We start from the raw sequence: 18,172 nt of genomic DNA, 5'->3' as shown, positions 1-18,172 counted from the left end.
GACTGAGGCTGACACCGAGAGGCTCAAGCCAGTTAAAGGAAAGGAAAGGTCTCCTTGTGCCTTCTGTCAAAATAATCAACACAGACTACATGGATGTCCCAAGTTTATTGCTAAAACTCTGGAGGAGCGTCGAGATTTTGTCAGAGAACATAAGCTCTGCTATGGCTGCACCAAACCTGGACATAGTGCAAAAGACTGTCGACATCGACACTCATGCAACACGTGCAAGGGTAAACATCCCACTTGTTTACACGATGACAACTATTTAAAGAAGGAAAGAGTTCTGCCACAGGAAACCACTATCCTGAGCAATGCCGGCCAAACGGAGGCTGCTGCAACTTCAATGTCAGTGATTACTGGACAGCCAACTAACACATCAATGATTGTGCCTGTGTGGGTGTCAAAAAGGGATACAGGAACTGAGAAACTGGTTTACGCCTTGCTGGACACGCAAAGCGACACGACGTTTGTTGACCAGGAACTGAGTGATGTATTAAAGGCAGATTCCTGTCCAGTTAAGCTGAAGTTAACTACTATGATTGGACGCGACGTGATCGTAAAGAGCCAAAGAGTCTCAGGGCTTTGTGTTCGGGGTTATCGCTCTTCCCTCCTCATCGACCTTCCTCCTGCTTATACCAAGGATTGCATACCAGTAAACAGAGCCCATATCCCAACATGCGAGACAGCTAAAAGGTGGAATCATCTCTCCAAGGTCATAGAAGAGATTCCACCTCTACAGGACTGTGAGGTTGGTTTATTGATAGGCTATAACTGCGCACGAGCAATGGCACCAAGAGACGTCATAACGGGAGGAGACGATGAGCCTTATGCAATTCGTACCGACTTAGGATGGAGCATAGTTGGTGGTACGTCGACATTAGGGCTGGGCGATATGACCCAAAATTCATATCTCGATATTTTTTAGCTGGATGGCGATATAAGATATATATCTCGATTTTTTTTTTTTAAAGCCATAAGTTAAGAACAAAAAGAGAGTTCTTAGTCACACTGTGTCCCAGATGTCACACGGGCACTTTTATTTACATACAGCGTAGATGTACATGAAGAAATTACTCAAAAATAAATTATCAGCATTTATTAAATAATCATGGTCCATAAATAAAAGAAAACAATGTTGTTTTTGTGCATAACAAAAAGCTCACAATTGTGCAGTCAAAATGTAAACTAATAGACGCTGAGCATAATAACAAAGAGACAGATTTCACAGCTGCACCACGTCTCTGAACAGGTGCCATTTGTGGTCCTTATACACACACAGTACGGTAATATTACGTTGAAGCACAGTACGTATCACTCCGCGAGGCTCCTCCCCGGTAGCCGTAATCCTCCGACAATCCATCAAGCGGTGCAGCTCCGTAGCTTAGCAAAGTCATATTAAAACATTTTTTGACAGATTGCTGAGCGCTGTGTACCACATAAAATCGGTTCGCGGTCAGTAAGCACAACCAGAATTCATACATAAGGCGCACTGTCGATTTTTGAGAAAATGAAAGGATTTTAGGCCGTGCAGCCCCTCCGGGCTGCATGTCGTTAGCGCGGTTAGCTCGTTAGCGCGGTTAGCTCGCTAACACGTTGACGCCGTCCAGCCCCACGCACGGGCGATCCGCGTAACTCGCTAACGGAGATTTTCCGCTTTCATCTTGTCATTGCCTGCAGGTGAAGCTGTGTTCAGTGAAGGAGAGGCGAGGCCGAGTAACGTTGCGTAGAGACAAAAGTGGACGAAAGAGAGGCAAACCTGCGGCTCCACAAGTATAATTATAACGTAACATAGACTATATCGATATAAACGATATTGTCACATCTTATATCTCGTATGAAAATATATCGATATTTTTAAAAAACTCGATATATCGCCCAGCCCTAGTCGACATGCCCCGACACCTCAAGTACGGCGGGACAGTGCTTCCGAGTTGCAGTCAGGGAGCTCCCACCAGTCACTCCGGCAGATGCCATTCGCATTCTAGAGTCTGACTTTAAGGATGCTAAGGAAGACGGCAAACCAGTGTCTCAGGAGGACATCCTGTTCCTGGACAAACTCAAGAACCACATCGAAAAGAACAGTCTAGGTCACTACGAGATGCCGTTGCCCTTTAAGGAGAGACCTACCTTACCTGACAACAAACAGCTTGCAGTCATACGTCTGAGCCATCTAAAGAGGAAGCTGTTAAAGGATGAAGGGTACAAAGAACAGTATATCAAGTTCATGGAGGAGGTCATAGAAAGGGGTGATGCAGAGGAAGTCCACGATGATGGGAAAGAGGGCGAAAAATGGTACATACCTCATCACGGTGTATTCCACGACAAGAAGCCAGGCAAACTGCGCGTGGTGTTCGACTGCTCTGCCAAGTACCAGGGAACCAGTTTGAATGATCATCTGCTCACTGGTCCTGACCTGATGAACAATCTCATTATCTTATTGCCCAGTTTTAATGAACCTCCTGCTGACTGCTGGCGATGCAGACCAGTGATTTTAAGAGTAAATAAGATCCCACATAAATGACAACATTTCTGGATGATTTCTCCAGCCTTCAAAGAGGAGGAAGAAAGGAAAAAACAACTACAGGCAGACAGCAGCCTGCAGGAGTGCGTCTTCTCTTCTACAGTATCTCACTGTGACAAAACACTACATATAGAGTACATCTGTTCTAATAAATGGTGACTTTGAAAGGTTTTGGAGTTTGTATCTTATTTCAGTAGGTTTTCATTAGAAACCTATGTGAACTACTCTCGACAAGTTGTTTCGCGTTAGGTGTTGTAATATAATGATGATCCAGATCTCAGGGGGCTTACAGCTCACCTATAATGTTCAATTCAAACCGGCATATATTTAGAGTGCGACATGAGCTGTTTGTGTTCTTAAATATCTCTTCCTTGACGGCGCGTAATCCTTCTAGTGCGCTTCTGTGATGAACTTGAGTTGCTGTAAACGGTACGTGGACTTGAAGACTAGTCTCTTAGCTTCTTAATCAGCAAATTAAAGAGCGCAGAAAATACCCATGATAAGTGCTCACTGCAAGTGTCCATCTTCATGGAGATAGATATGCCTAATGTCAGGCCTAGCGAATGAGGAGCTGCATGCTCGGACTTGATACATTAGGAAAAAAATACAGGCAGGCCTACATGGTGTAGACAAAGCCTGATGAATACACAGTGCTAAACCATGTGACTGCAAGCAACTCTAACTCAACTCCCCCTGCTGGTTTAACTTTGCTCTTAAAGATCAGAGTCTGGCCTCTGAACAGACTTCCAGTTCCCCTGTTTTAAAATTTATTATCATTAATTAAATACTTTATGCAGGGTTTTCCTGAATAGTTGTGTACATATGACAGTAGTCAGTGCTCAAAAGCATAATAGTTACAATTTGGGGCTTAAAGATCCAGAATCATATTAACTAAACCTTTTAGTCTCATCTCGTCACACACTCACTGGCCACTTTGGTAGGAACACATTGCTAATACTATGTTCCTCTGGTTTTGTGATATTTGGCCCATATTTACTTCATAGATCAGCAACAATGCAGCCATTAGGACATGGGGACACTGTGGTCATAAAGGACACTGACATGTCAGCAACAATACTCATGCAGGCTGTGACCTTTAAACAATCCATCACCCTGAACTGTTGATACAAGGCAGGATGGATCCATGCTTTCATTTTTCAAAATTCTCACCCTACCATGTAAATGTTGCAGCAGTGTGTGTTTAGAACGCTTGCCTTGTTCCTCTTAGGGTCTCTGCTGCCTTGTTTTGCAGTGCTCGACTCAGAGCTGCGGAGGGCATAAGCTGAGGTGATTGGATTGCAAGCAATCTCTGCCTCTGTCGCCATAAATGCGGCGAAGTCCTTAAAACTGGGGAATTCCTTATTGCCCTTTAAGGCTTCAGTAACCTTCCTGTTCCAGTGAGATGCTATCCACTCTGGTAGTTTAAGGATTAGCTTCTTATTCTCTTCACAGTCGTTCAGTATTTCGAGGCTCTTCACATGTGTCATTGCATCTTGGCAAGCGTTTAAGAAATCTGAGAAGTCTCTTAATCCTTCTGCATCTCTTGGTTGGATCTTTGGCCAATCTGTGAGCTTATCTCTGAAGGCTTTCTGTATAATAAAGGTTTGGCCATATCTGTTATCCAGTTTGTTCCACGCATCCTTATAAGCGTCGCTGTCATTCCTATAGAAAGTTCCTTCTAATGTTTTACGAGCTGGGCCGCCTACATACTTTCTCAAGTAATAAAGTTTGTCTGCTGGGGAGATGGCCTTTTTGTCAATAAGTGACATGAATGAAGTTTTCCACTCAATGAACTGAATGGGATCCCCACTAAATACAGACGGCTCTGGAACTGGAAGTCTATTTAGAGCCATACTGTCTTGTAGGGCTTGGGCAAGGGATGACACGTTTAGGTCGGGTGGCGATGCTGTGACGGTGGGAGTTGGAGGGTTGATAGCAGGGGGAACATGATGATTTCCCACTGAACTATTAGAGGAATGGAGACTGCCTTCCTGCGAGGCTACCTGGCTGTAGACTTGCAGTTTCGCCTGAGCAGCCCTCAAATTCTTTTCTGCTTGAAGGCGTTCAAGTCTGCGCTTTTCTACTTCCATTTTTCTCTGCTGTTCCTCTATCTTCTCCATTTGTCTCTCTTCTTCCAGCAACCCTTCAAATTCGACTTCCTTAGCAGCTAGCTCTGCTGCTGCATCTGCCTGTTTGAGTGTTAGAGTAGTGCTTTTGTGACTACGGATTGACTTTGTCACTCTAGATGCGGTGGATCCATAGATGGAGCGTGCGTAGATGTTCTTAAGCAGCTCCCTGAGACGGCAATGTACTTGTTCTGCATCATAATCACCATCGAGATCTGACATTCTCTCGTGGGTAACTTTCATAATTTCGGCTGTAACTGCCTCACAACTGTCAACGTGACGTCTTAATTCTGGAGAAGGTGTAATGTGACTTCGTATTTCAAGGTAAGTGTTTAACACAGTTTCTTTCTCTTTCTCCAAAGAATCCATCAAAGATGCCAGCTCGCCTTTACTAATGTCTGACTTGAGCTGCTCTCTTGACTCTCGGGCTCGAATCTTCCATCTTTCGTACGTTGAGATGAACTTTCTTTCCCTTTTTCTTGCTTCCTCCTGTTGCATTTCGAGCGCCTTTGGAGTTGGGATTTTTGTTCGAGTGGAACGTCGGAGGCCTTCCTTAAGCTCACCTTGTAAGTTGTTCAACGTTTCTTCTCTGCGTTGAATTTCCTTCTCCAAAATTTCTATTTCCGTAGTTTCTGATGTGTCTTCAAGAGACGCCTTAAGCCCTTTGATTTTATTCTGCAGGTCGACTATCTGATGCTCTAGTTCTGTTTGTGAGGAGGGAGTCTCCATTTCCTTAATGTTTATGTTATTTACTTATCTAATTTGCAGGCTTTAGTTAATGAGCTGCTTGTGGTTACTATAACTTACAGGCTGCATTAACAGAAGGGAGGAGAATCTTTGCACTTTAAACTAAGTTGAAATAGAAGCGGATAACCAACACAACATTGAGAAGAAATGTATAAAATAATAAATGCAACCTGCTAGCTGTTGCAAACTGATGTGGTAAAGTAAACCTCTTATGCTAAACACAGATCAATACACCATTACTATTGTACAGTTACAAATTGAACTAAATGCCCCTCTTTCACCCCCTTTTGGGTCAGTAGAAAGAATGATAAATATACAGTAGTGGTGGTAAATACCAATAAACAAAATTACTTCACTTGTTATTACTTCATGTCCGTTGTGTCTTAATGCAGCAGATGTCCACAGTAGTTGACGACCTTCTCTCTCCCTTTAACCACCACTGATGAGAATGAATGTCCTTTCCTTGTCGATTAGAATGAAATGTTCCATACCTTTTCTGACCGTCACATCAAACCATTAAGCCAGCTGCATGATGATTATAAAGTCTCTGTCTAGAAGACCCATAGAATGGCACTGAGTTGCTCCGTGAAATGTCTTGTCAATCCCAGACGAATAGCAACACAGCTCCGTGACTCGTCCTCGTGGTTCCGTGGTGCAGGATGGCAGCAGGATGATGCGGGGGATCAGCTCTTACTGTAGCATTCCAGCCGGACTTTATTCAGACGATGCACTCAATGATCATTACGGATGGACCATGGTGGGGTATTCCAACCCATTTATTCACAAATTGCCATAGACACATCGTAAGAGCTGTAATCATAACATAAAACAAATAAACATTCACTTGATATAACCACGTTTCTGTTATGCTAATCAATTCACAGAAAAGGCACAGGAGGTGCTAGCATCAGCCTGCTAGATCGCTCATAAACTTATTAACAATCAAGTAATACATTTACAAATTGTCCGAAATGTAAACAACAAGTACAACACACAAACATACCTGTTCGCCTTCCAGCTAGATGCTAATTTTAAGATGGATGGAAAACGATAACCTTCTCATTTAATCCTTTCTGCGGCAAGCAGTTGCGGTACGATCTTCCTTCCCGGAAGTTGCCCGTTACGAATTTCAAAATAAGAGTTTAATCTATATTATAAGGTATAATTCGTTCAGGGATTTAACTGTTTGAAAAAATATCAAATAAACAAATAATCTGGGTCATTTACAATGAGAGTTGTTTTTAATTAATTTGGCTGGACCATGTTTATTAACACACTATTCTTACAAAGAATTCTTAAATATACAATATATCTTTTATTGTCTGTTACATTCACGAGGCACAGTCACTTTTTTGGGCAGGTCTGGACACACAGGTACGCCCATGACCCTGACGCTGCTTGCTGCAGGGCGTACCTGCCGCGATGGGCGGGTAGCGATGTTCACACGTCTGCTCAACTAACGATTTAATGGCATTCACATCAGGAGTTATCAGCTATTTGATCTCGTCCAGTCAGTAGATGAGCTGTGTGTGTGTGCTTCTTTGTGTCCTCTCACGTTGGATTGTCTGGCTGGGAGGCTGGTGTGTTATCAGAATGAGGGGAACGTGGATAAAACGGCTGTTGTTGTTAGTGGGAGCTGTGGGGGTCATGGTTTACTTCGGCATCTTTCTGAAGAATGGACACCAACATAGCGTGGACACTAAAAACGAGATGGACACACCGCGCATGAAGCCCTCGTCCAACCTGGAGGAAAGAATCAGCGATCTAAGTGAGTTCAGTCAGATTAAAGTTTCTCTTTTAGATGATTATTATTATTATTAAGATTAAATGCTACCCGTGGGTTTTATACAAGAAAGAAAGTTAAATACCGTAATAAAATTAAACGAAATATCAATTAAATTCAGAGGCAGTTTTACATGCACATGTATTGAAGATATGACATTAAGTCAATGCCCGCCAATGATTTATTAGTAAAAAGTATAGGGGGAAAAGACATTAATGAAAGCACCCTTAGTATGGTTATAAAGAGAAATAAATAGGTCTTTTGCAGTTTATTGTTGACAAATGAGATAAAATGATAACACAAGTTTATGTCAAAGTTCAATTAAAGTGTTTAATACTGCAATTTTGGCTTTTGAACGTGCAGTGTATTTTTATTTATGCTTTTGTTTTTATGCTTCTGTATGCATGTAAACAGAGGTAGGAAATGTAGAAGATGAGTGCATGTATGAAAGTTACTCATTCCATTTCTTTGATCATGTTTTTGCTTACATTCTCTTTTACTGAAGACAAAGTACTCAGAGGTTTTGAGAAAAAGCAGGATATCATGCAGAAAATATTGGAAGAGGACAGAGAAAAACAAAGAAAATCAGCAGAAGTCCAACGGCCAGCAGAGAAGAAGAAAGATGATGCAAATATCCAACCCCAAAATGAAGCAGATCAAATGAAAAAGTCTGAAAAACTGTTCCCTAACTCGGTCTTGTTCAAGGAGTGGGGGGCAAATCTCTCTGAAGATGACCAAAGAGAGGCTCAGAGCCTGTATGAGAAGTATGGGTACAATGTTTATCTGAGCGATCGCCTCCCTCTGGATCGACCTCTTCCAGATACCAGAGATCCTCGGTACAACTTTTACAACTTTTCATGATTTTAATCTTTCATTCTCTCTCCTGTACATTCAAAGAAAAAAAAATACTCTATCCAGTCTATTTCTTGCTAAAATATTTCAAATTTCTGATCTTTTTAATAAATAGGTGTTTGAAAAAGAGTTACCCCAAGGACCTGCCGAGTCTCAGTGTGGTGCTCATCTACCTGGATGAAGCCCTGTCTGTTCTCCAAAGAGCCCTGCGCAGCATCATCAACCGCACTCCTAAAAACCTGCTGAAGGAGATAATAATGGTGGATGACCATAGTTCTAATGGTAAATTGGATACAAACGATTGGTTTCAAATATATCATCAAAAGCTGAGTGAAGACTATCACGTCACACATGTTTGGGACTAGTTTTCTTCTTTAGACGGTTTGAATCTGCTGGTATCACTTCCTTACCCACACTTCCTTCAGAAAAAAACATAACTATCTTTTTCCATTCAGACAATCTGAAGGGTGACCTTGACGTTTATGTGAAGTTGCTTGAGCAGGAGAACCCTAATCTCCGTATTGTGAGAGTGAGGCACAGTGAGCAGAGAGGTCTCGCTCATGCCAGAGCATCCGGGTGGAGGGCTGCTACTGCTGACGTGGTGGCCATCCTGGACGCACACATTGAAGTCCATGAGATGTGGTAGGAACATGGCAGAAATACATTCAGTTGTTGGTTTAAGTCTTATATTTTCTGTTTTCTTTTATCATTATATTACCACATTGTGTTAAAGAACATATCAATGCTGTCTTCATGAGATAGCTACAAGTTTACCAAATATAAATTGCCATCGGTGATTTAATAATAATGGATTGGATTTATATAGCGCTTTTCAAGGCACCCAAAGCGCTTTACAATACCACTATTCATTCACTCTCACATTCACACACTGGTGGAGGCAGCTACGGTTGTAGCCACAGCTGCCCTGGGGCAGACTGACAGAAGCGAGGCTGCCATATCGCGCCATCGGCCCCTCTGGCCAACACCAGTAGGCGTAGGGTAAAGTGTCTTGCCCAAGGACACAACGACCAGGACAGAGAGCCCAGGGATCGAACCGGCGACCTTCCGTTACAGATGCGATTCCCAACCCCCTGAGCCACGGTCTGCCAGCCAGACTGTGACACATAATTCCAGTTTATACCAGTTGCCATAGTCATGCTGCATAGTGTGATTGAAGAGTGTTGACCCAGACATGTCAGCAGTTAATGAAATGTACACATTAGTTGACTAACTTTTCCACCTTTTCTTTGTTCCCCTCCTTCATGCAGGGCTGAACCTCTGCTGACACAGATTAAAGCTGACCGAACTGTGGTGGTTTCCCCGGTGTTTGATAGAGTCAACTTTGATGATCTCAAGGTTATTACATATCATCCCAATGCACACGCCTTCGACTGGGCTCTGTGGTGCATGTATGAGAGTTTTACACCCGAGTATTACAAACTTAATGACGGTTCACTGCCTGGAAAGTAAGTTCAAGTAAAATCAATGTTTAACAATATAACAGCCATATTAACTCTATCATTATGATCTAATATCAGTGTACAATAGTTAAAATAGAGATCTCTTCTTTGACTTTAGGAGTCCATCTGTCATGGGGATCATGGTTGCTGATAGAAAGTTTCTAGGGGAAATTGGAGTCCTTGATGAAGGAATGAAAGTGTATGGTGGAGAAAATGTTGAGCTGGGAATTCGTGTGAGTAAAGATCATAGAGTCATAAAATTCTCTTCCATAGTAAAGCAAACATAAGTGTCTTTGCCATCAGATTATATAGAATATTTGTGCAGATGGACCTTCTGGATTTTGTTATAATCACCACAGGTGTCCTAATCTGCAGATCATTTAAAATGGCTATAAACATACCATAGAAACTGAAGGTGCAGGTAGCAAGTAAATGAATTGCATTATGTAATACAAACAAGGAGATGAGGTCCAAAGTTATATCTTAGCCATGGAAAGAATAGTGACTGAGTTTTATTGTGCTTTTTTTTTTCATGTAGGTATGGACATGTGGGGGCAGTGTTGAAGTTGTTCCATGTTCCAAGATCGCCCACATCGAGAGGGCCCACAAGCCCTACATGCCTGACCTGGGTCCTGCCATGAAGAGAAATGCCCTCAGAGTTGCAGAGATCTGGATGGATGAATACAAGCACAACGTTAACTTGGCTTGGAACATCCCATTTGAGGTGTTTTGAGGCATTGACACAAACAGCAAATTATGTTTTTTCTAAAGGATATTTCATTCTCCTGTTCACAGAGTCATGAGGCGATGAGTTATGGGTACATATTAGGCTTTGAGTGCTCTTTGTGTGTTTGTGTTTTAGCTTTTTTTACATTGACATTTAAGGAAAATCTTTCTTCAGATTCTTCCTCAGTCACAATCTGTGAATCGATTCACATCTTCTTCTTAGTTCCTGCAGAATCATAGAATTGACACAGGCGACATTTCAGAGAGGAAGAAACTTTGTGGCATGGTGTTTGTGGCATTGACACAAATAGTAAATGACACTTTCTTTAAGGGATATTTCATTTGTCTGCTTACATGACGCAAAAAAAACATTGATTAATTAACAACTTTATGAGACTTTGAGTGCTCTTAGCTTTTTTTGCATTGAAATTCAAAGGAAACCTCTCTTTAGATTCTTCCTCAGTCACATGAAACTATAAGCTGATTAACACCTTATTTTGCTTTTTGCAGAATCATGGAATTGACATAGGTGACATTTCAGAGAGGAAGAAACTCAGAGAAAGGCTGAACTGTAAACCTTTCAAATGGTACCTGGATAATGTGTATCCTAAGCTGGATCCCTGGGACGACCTCCTCGCATATGGAGGAGTACGTTTACTTTTCTCTGATGCTTAGTATGTTTGGTACAGAGAGGTCCTGCACAATGTGTGGGAATCTGTGTTTGATGATTTGCTGTTTCCATTTGTAATATTCATAATGTTCTCCTGATGACAGATGAAGAGCCTTGACGCTGACATGTGCATAGACCAAGGTGCAGTACCAGGTCACACACCGATAGCCTACAATTGCTACTACTATGGACCTCAAGTAAGTGAAGCACCTTATAATTATGTTGATAATCATGATTATAAGGCAGTGCCGTTATAAAAAAACAAAAATCAAAACGAAAAACACTATAAATTGATTAAATCTTTTAACGCATACTGTATCATATTTGATACAAATTTGGGAGTTTTTCAGACTCCCCCCCTTCCCCCCCAAACAACCTCAACAAATTGCACAACACAAGTTTAAGCAAAAAATGAAGAAAAAATAAATTTGGAACTCATATTTTAAATTTTTTTAATGGTAAACACTTTATTTTCTATTTTCAAAACCTTTCTTGCAATTATTTCATGGTTCAAGCTTTAAAGGGTTACAATTGAGTAATTTTGTCTTTAAGCTTGTCTCTTTGTTAAGCTCAGGATTGTTGACAGTGCAGCTGGTATTTTTAGATCGCACCCAGGATGTCTCTTTCGAAACACAAGCATTTGTGCGTGCAATTCCATCTGAAATGAATGTCACAGTCCACAGAGAACGAAGAAGTTAGTTATTGTTCCTTGTTGTCTGTTGTTAGCATTTTTAACATCATAATATCATTTTGCCCTCTGTATCTCTCTGTCTCTTTCTCTTTCTTCCTTTCTAAGTTCACATATTATCGTGGAACGGGTGAGCTCTACATTGGTGGCATCAAGTCACATAAGTACAATGACAACCGATGTTTAGCTGACATAGGCACAGAAGAAACTGAGCCTGGCCTGTACAACTGTAAAGAGGCTATGCAGAAAGGAATGGGGATATACTGGGACTTCACTCAGGTACTACAAAGTTGTTTGCTGCATCTCAGAACAGGTTGAATGAGCACTGTTTGTCTTAAAACTGAACAAACTAGCTGCCTTTTTTTTTTAACACTTTGCTTTCTTTCCCAGGGCGAAGAACTGAAGAACAGACAGACAAAGAGATGCCTGGAAATTATAAACAAGAAACTTATAATACAGGAATGTACGGGTCAAAGATGGACAATTCAACACATAATCAAACCCTTTTAAAGTGTGTTTGAGCTCTGTTCATTGGGCAGTGGATAAGTTACACCTGGGTGCTCTATTGAGGACAATACATTGACTTTTGCTTCCAATACTTTTAATGTGAGTGTGTGTGTATTACAGATTTTAAAGCCAAGATATTTGAAAAAATACCTTAGATATTAAGTAGGTTTTGTATCAAAGATTTTCAGTCTAGAGTAGCACAACAAACTTTGAGTCTTTTCAACATTCAAGACCAAGTTACACAGTTGTGAAATCCTAGCAGGGTGTTGCCAATTATATGTCTGTACAAGAGTTGACATGAATTGCAGCAAATCCATGTTCACATATTCTGTCCCAGTAAAACTCATGCTTGGTAATTGCAGTTTTAAAGTGATGCTTTACTTATTAAGTTTCAGCTACAATGGAGACCATAAAATAATATCTTTTAATAACACATTTGCTCTGTCTGTTACAAGTTTGAAGGACTTGAGTTTCCAGTATTTCAACGGTAGTTACCATAGCAAAATCTATAATTCATATCTGTCCTTGTGATGGCCAAACCCGTGGCCACACTCTAAAGTCGGTAACTTTTGTATTTTCATTCTTCATTTGAACATAGTAATACATTTTAGTTTCCAATAACTTTATTGATTGGTTTGGATACATTTGTTCTATTTGTAAGCGCGCGCATTTAGTTTACTTATGTATTCATACTACTTCATTTCTTTGCTTTCTGACTAACCTTTGTCTTTTTATTTCTTACCTGCCATAATCCCTGGGAGTTGCTGGACAAAAGATGGTAGCCAGGGTTTGAAACCATTAAATACAAAGGAAGATAATTGGACCACACCACCACTTCCTGCTGAAGGGGAGAATGTGTGTTTTCTTTACTTTAAAAACAAAGTATTTGTATTTAATTAAATATTTGAGTTTAGGGTTTAATGGGGTTTTTAATTTTCTTCTTTAGTGTTTAGTTTATTAACAAACTAGATTGTGCTGCATCGTTTGTGATTTATGATTGTGTTTTGTTTGTTACCCCTCATGTGTCACAATGGTCTGACAGCCATTATATGTACCCTTGTATGTCATTTCATGTTTAGGTCAATTATGTATGTTTGTAGCAGTCATTTGGTTTGTTACGTTTGCAGTCTTTGCCTGAGTTCAGTTTTGCTTCTTTGACCTCTTTTATGAGCTCAACATTTATTATTCTTGTAAATATAATTTTTGGGGGTTAAATAAATGGAAACTATATTTTTCTAATAATTCCGGGGACTCCTCCTGTTTTTCAACTCGGTCCATCACAGTCCTGTTGGCACTAGTGGGTAGTTAAAAGATTTCGAAATGTATTTTATAGATCTTATGTCTGTTATGTTACTAATGAAAAATAAATGTGGTAAAGACCTATGAAGGAATATCATTCAACTGAAATATAATATAATTTAAATATTTAATTTAAACATGACTAACATCAGGATGCATGCCTAAAAGGGAACAGATGTCTGACTATTTTGTAGAGTTCTCTGGAATGTAGTGCATCATAATGAAAAACTAATACAAACACACAGTCCTGAATAAAACTGCTCATTTACTTTTTCCTAATGCTTCAGTATAACTGATTCCCATTACTTTTAAGCAGATCCCATTCTGTTAAAGGTGCTCCATTACACTGTTCATACCGACTCCACATTGCCTGTTTCAATTTTAAATCAAAAACTTTCTACAGTAGACAGACAACATTCCCCCCTCCGTGAATCGCTACCTTCTGTGTCCCAGGGATCCCAAGGGCTATATTGTCGGGGGGGGGGGGTGCTTTTGCCCCCTGGTAGGGTCTCCCATGGCAAATTGGTCCTGGGTGAGAGACCAGACAAGCAGCAATTCAAAAGACCCATATGATTATACAATTAAGGGAACAGTTTACCCTGCCCAGGATAGGGTGACCGGGGCCCCGCCCAGGAGACAGGCCTGAGGAGGGTGCCCGACGGCAAGCGTCTGGTGGCCGGGTCTTTGTTCCCCGTTGGGCACAGACTGGACATGGGCCCATCCTCCTTTAGGTCCACCACCCGCAGGAGCTGCCATAGGGGTCGGGTACAATGTGTGTCATGCAGCTGCCAGGAGCAGGGGCTCCGGTGGACCAATCTCCGTCTAACAAGACTCACAACTGGGATATAGAATTTCACATCTCTTGTGGGGACGGAGCCTGAGTTAGTGCATGAGGTTGAGAGGTGCCAGCTAGATATAGTCGAGCTCACCTCAACGCACAGCTTGGGCTCTGGAACCAGTCTCCTGTAGAGGGGCTGGACTCTGTCTCAGTCTGGAGTTGCTATTGGTGAGATGCGGAAGACAGGGGTATCTCCTTGGCTTGCTGCTTGTCCTTTGTGGATTCTCCTGGTGGACAAGAGGGTTTGTTCCCTGCAACTTTGGATCGGGGAAAAGGTTGTCTGTGCTTTGCCCTCATATGGGCAATGACAGTGAGACCTGGAGGGGCGTGATTGGGAGGAAAGGCCTACCGGATCTGATCCAGGGTGGTTTTTTTGTTGTTGGATTTCTGTGCAAATCACCGTTGGTCCATAGCAAACACCATGTTCGAACATAAGGGTGTTCATAAGTGCACGTGGCACCAGGGCACCCTAGGTCGCATTGCCAAAGCTGCTGCATTGAGCTGCAGCCACAAGATAGTTTGTGCCTGTCATGGCGGTAATCAGGTGTGGGAGGAGTTCTGAGAGGCCATGGAAAAAGACTTTCGGACTGCCTCGAAGAGATTCTGGAACCTCAGGATTGGCAGAGGTACCACCCAACTTTAAGAAGGGGGACCGGAGGGTGTGTACTAAATATAGGGGGATCACGCTCCTCAGCCTCCCTGTGAAAGTCTTTGCCAGGGTGCTGGAAAGGAGAGTCCGTCCATTAGTCGAGCCTCGGATACAGGAGGAACAATGCAGTTTTGTCCTGGTCCTGAACACTGGACCAGCTCTTTACCCTCTCGAGGATACTTGAGGGTTCACAGGAGTTTGACCAACCAGTCTACATGTGTTTTGTGGACCTGTAGAAGGCATTTCACCATGTCCCTCAGAGTTTCCTGTGGGAGGTGCTTGGGAGTATGGGGTGTCTAGCGCATTGCTGCTGGCCATTCGATCCTTCTACAACCGTTGCAAGAGATTGGTCCGCATAGCTTCTGCTGTGAAACATTTACATCAATATTATATACATTTAATGCCCTTTGTGTCGTAGATGATTGATTTGATACATGAGTTTCTGAGACCTCTATCTCATCAACATGATCAATATTTGCCATAATTTCAAAATGTTATGGACAAAACTCTTTTGTTAGTCTAAAATTAACATTGTTGTTGTTAGCAAAAAGTTTCAAAAAAACACGCAATGTTCCTAATGCGATACAAAAAATATATAATAAATATATGTTATATATTGCATAATATAGCAGAAAATTTGAAGGATTTTGTTATAAAGGTTAATAAACATCTCAGTTCCAAAAAATCTGAATTTCTGGCTATTTTTTGATGGGTTGGGTCTTATAGGGTTAAACAAATCCATTTGTACACATTTTTAAGGTTGGGTAAACTCAGGTAGCTTAACATGGACTTTAGATGGGGTAATAACATGCTCAGAGTTTCAGATGTGACTTCACTCCAAATTAACTGTGACAAACAGATATCTGAACACACTTACCCTTTAATAAACATTTCTTTTACTTTTATTCTGAAGAGCTTGACTTTGGGAATGGCTGTCCTACAGGATGTCAACTGATGACAGATCGTGTAGGGTGTGAAAAGAGTGATGTGAAATGTCCTTACATAGCTTTGTTGCATACACCTCCTGTCTGTGAACTATGATATTGGATGAGTTTAACATAAATGTATTAGACAGCTATGGTTAGCTCTACATTACTGCTCTGCACCTGAGTTTCTCAGACATCAAGTACTGAGACAACAGAAGTTAAATGTTACCCACACGATTGACAATTAACAGCCAGTAAACTGAAGATTATAATAGCAATCTTAATAATAATTACTAGTAATAATTTCAGGCATTTTGTTAAATGAGCCATGACATCAACACACATGAGGAACACCTGTGCCTGTAATGAGCGGGCAGGGATGTCAAAGACTGTGCCTATGTCAATGTAACCCAGAGGTTTTATGCTATGCAAAACAGGTACAAACTAGTAGATGTTGTCAGGTCAGTAGGTGAGTTTTCCGTGTGTGTCCTCTGAGGTGTTATTATCTTTTTATGCATTCTATCAGCTGTCACTGTAAGGGTTTCATGGGTAAACCGGCTATTGTTCTTACTTGGGGGTCATTGGGGTCATTTTCAGTTGAATTTACATGAACCCCAGTCTGTACAAACTACTCAATCTCAGCAGTTCAGTAGCTTAGTGTCTCTGAAGTTTTATTATCTGACTAGGAGGTCAGTGTGTTACCACCATCAGGGGAATGTGGACAAAAAGGCCTTTTTTTTTTACTGGGGACCATACTGGTCATCCCCTTTTTGGGCATGTTTCTGAAGAACGGATACAAACATGGTGTGGATACCAATAAGGATTTGGAAACACCGCATATGATCAGGAGTTTTTCCAACCTATCTAAGTGAGTTCAGTCACATATTAATATTAATTATGATTTCATGGTACCCATAGTATTTGCACCATAAAAAGGAAGAGAGATCAAGTAATAAAAGGAGTTAAAATCATAAAAACAAGTTGACGCAGTAAAGGGTATTGCCTGCACATGTATTGAATATATGACAATAAGGTGTGATAAAACAAACAAACAAACAAAAACATTCATGGAAGAACAGTATGTGTAGTTATGAAAGAAAGAAATGGCTTTTAACTGAACTTTTGCAGTTTGTTAATGACATACGAGGTCAAATTATAACACAAGTGTTTGTCCCTTTTCTATAAATGTGCTTTTTATGCTCTAGTTTTCAGTATTTTCTTGTGCAGTGTTTCTTTTGTTGAGTAGGAATATTAACTATTGAAATTCCTTGATTGTGTTTTTTTATTCGTGTTTTTACTTCAGTTTTCTACTGAAGACGATGTACTCAGAAGTTCTGAGTAAAAGCAGGATGTCATGCAGAAGATGTGTGTTCCCTCTCTACTGTCTTAGTTTTGAGTCTCTGTGTTCATGTCACTTCCTGTTTTATTTTGACAGTGCCATGTCCTACATTAGTTTGTCTAATTTTGCTTCCCCTTGTCTCATCATGTCCAATTCATCCCAGCTGTGACTCCCTCCTGTCTCCCATTCCCTGATTGCCCTGTGTGTATTTAAGCCCTGTGTTTTCTTGTGTGCATTGCTGGTTTGTCTGTGTATTTCCCTGCATTTTCCTGTGTAGTTTCTCTGAATCTCCCTGCATCTCCATTTCTGGTCTTTTCTTACTTTTCTCCAGTTTAGGTAATCCTTAGGTTCGGTGTCATGCCCACTGCGTTTCTCTTTGTTTCACCTCCCTAATAAAACTCACTCGCATCTAAAATCTGCCTGCATCTTGGGTCCTTCATTAAATTACACACAGCCTGCCCTACTAGCCGTGACAAAGACAGCGACAGACAGAAAATCAGCTGAGAAGCAGAAGAAAGGTGATGTAAATATTCAACCCAAATATGAGACAGCTCAAATGAAAAAGTCTGAAAAACTGTTCCCTATGTCATTCTTGTTCAAGCACACCTCTGTTGCTTGTGAAGCTTGCACACAAGAATTTCAGTTGCATGTGCTGTACCAGTGTACCTGCACATGTGATGTGACAATAAAAGTGATTTGATTTGACAAATGGAGGGAAGATTTCTCTGAGGATGACCAAAGAGAGGCTCAGAGCCTGTTTGTGAAGTATGGGTACAATGTTTTTCTGAGCAACCCGCTACCTCTGGATCGACCTCTTCCAGATACCAGAGATCCTCTGTACCACTTTTATTTTTCATGATTTTAATCTTTCATTCTCTCTTGTGTACATGCAAAGACAATTTAGTCCACCCAGTCTATCTCTTGCTAAAATATTTCATATTTCTGATCAAATACAGTGGTTCAAGGTTCAAGGTTCTTTATTTGTCACATGCATAGTTATACAAGTATAACACACAGTGAAATGTAGCCTGACACGCTCCT

The 18,172-nt window shown here is 41.0% G+C and overlaps 3 protein-coding genes across 3 annotated transcripts; 2 read left to right on the top strand and 1 right to left on the bottom strand.

Moving 5' to 3' along the window:
• Window positions 1-6: 6 nt before the first annotated feature.
• On the top strand, window positions 7-2,521 carry LOC121813591. Its single transcript, XM_042217434.1, has 2 exons — window positions 7-876; window positions 1,891-2,521. Exons 1-2 carry the CDS (start codon window positions 344-346, stop codon window positions 2,519-2,521), a joined length of 1,164 nt encoding a protein of 387 aa, XP_042073368.1. The 5' UTR covers window positions 7-343.
• A 1,194-nt stretch (window positions 2,522-3,715) lies between these two features.
• On the bottom strand, window positions 3,716-6,612 carry LOC106632786 (the record flags this gene model as incomplete). Its single annotated transcript, XM_042217435.1, is given in 2 exon segments — window positions 3,716-6,204; window positions 6,398-6,612. A coding segment is annotated over 1 exon segment (1,661 nt), but the record flags the coding sequence as incomplete, so codon positions are not given.
• A 249-nt stretch (window positions 6,613-6,861) lies between these two features.
• On the top strand, window positions 6,862-13,605 carry LOC102314072 (probable polypeptide N-acetylgalactosaminyltransferase 8). Its single transcript, XM_042217433.1, has 11 exons — window positions 6,862-7,162; window positions 7,683-8,013; window positions 8,145-8,311; window positions 8,485-8,671; window positions 9,298-9,495; window positions 9,608-9,722; window positions 10,028-10,213; window positions 10,726-10,863; window positions 10,990-11,082; window positions 11,682-11,852; window positions 11,964-13,605. Exons 1-11 carry the CDS (start codon window positions 6,913-6,915, stop codon window positions 12,081-12,083), a joined length of 1,956 nt encoding a protein of 651 aa, XP_042073367.1. The 5' UTR covers window positions 6,862-6,912; the 3' UTR covers window positions 12,084-13,605.
• The last annotated feature ends 4,567 nt before the right edge of the window (window positions 13,606-18,172 follow it).

Source organism: Haplochromis burtoni, unplaced genomic scaffold (genome assembly GCF_018398535.1).
Source record: "Haplochromis burtoni strain Fernald_Lab_line unplaced genomic scaffold, NCSU_Asbu1 Contig_1977, whole genome shotgun sequence".
NCBI classification, from domain to species: Eukaryota; Metazoa; Chordata; class Actinopteri; order Cichliformes; family Cichlidae; genus Haplochromis; species Haplochromis burtoni.
This window is presented reverse-complemented; position numbering and strand designations above follow the sequence as displayed.

Coding starts and splice junctions, on each gene's coding strand:
- LOC121813591 (XM_042217434.1), top strand. CDS start 344: ATGTCAGTGATTACTGGACAGCCAACTAACACATCAATGATTGTGCCT. Junction 877..1,890: donor ATAGTTGGTGGTACGTCGAC/ATTAGGGCTGGG, acceptor GCCCTAGTCGAC/ATGCCCCGACACCTCAAGTA.
- LOC102314072 (XM_042217433.1), top strand. CDS start 6,913: ATGAGCTGTGTGTGTGTGCTTCTTTGTGTCCTCTCACGTTGGATTGTC. Junction 8,014..8,144: donor CCAGATACCAGAGATCCTCG/GTACAACTTTTA, acceptor TTTAATAAATAG/GTGTTTGAAAAAGAGTTACC. Junction 11,083..11,681: donor GCTACTACTATGGACCTCAA/GTAAGTGAAGCA, acceptor TTCCTTTCTAAG/TTCACATATTATCGTGGAAC.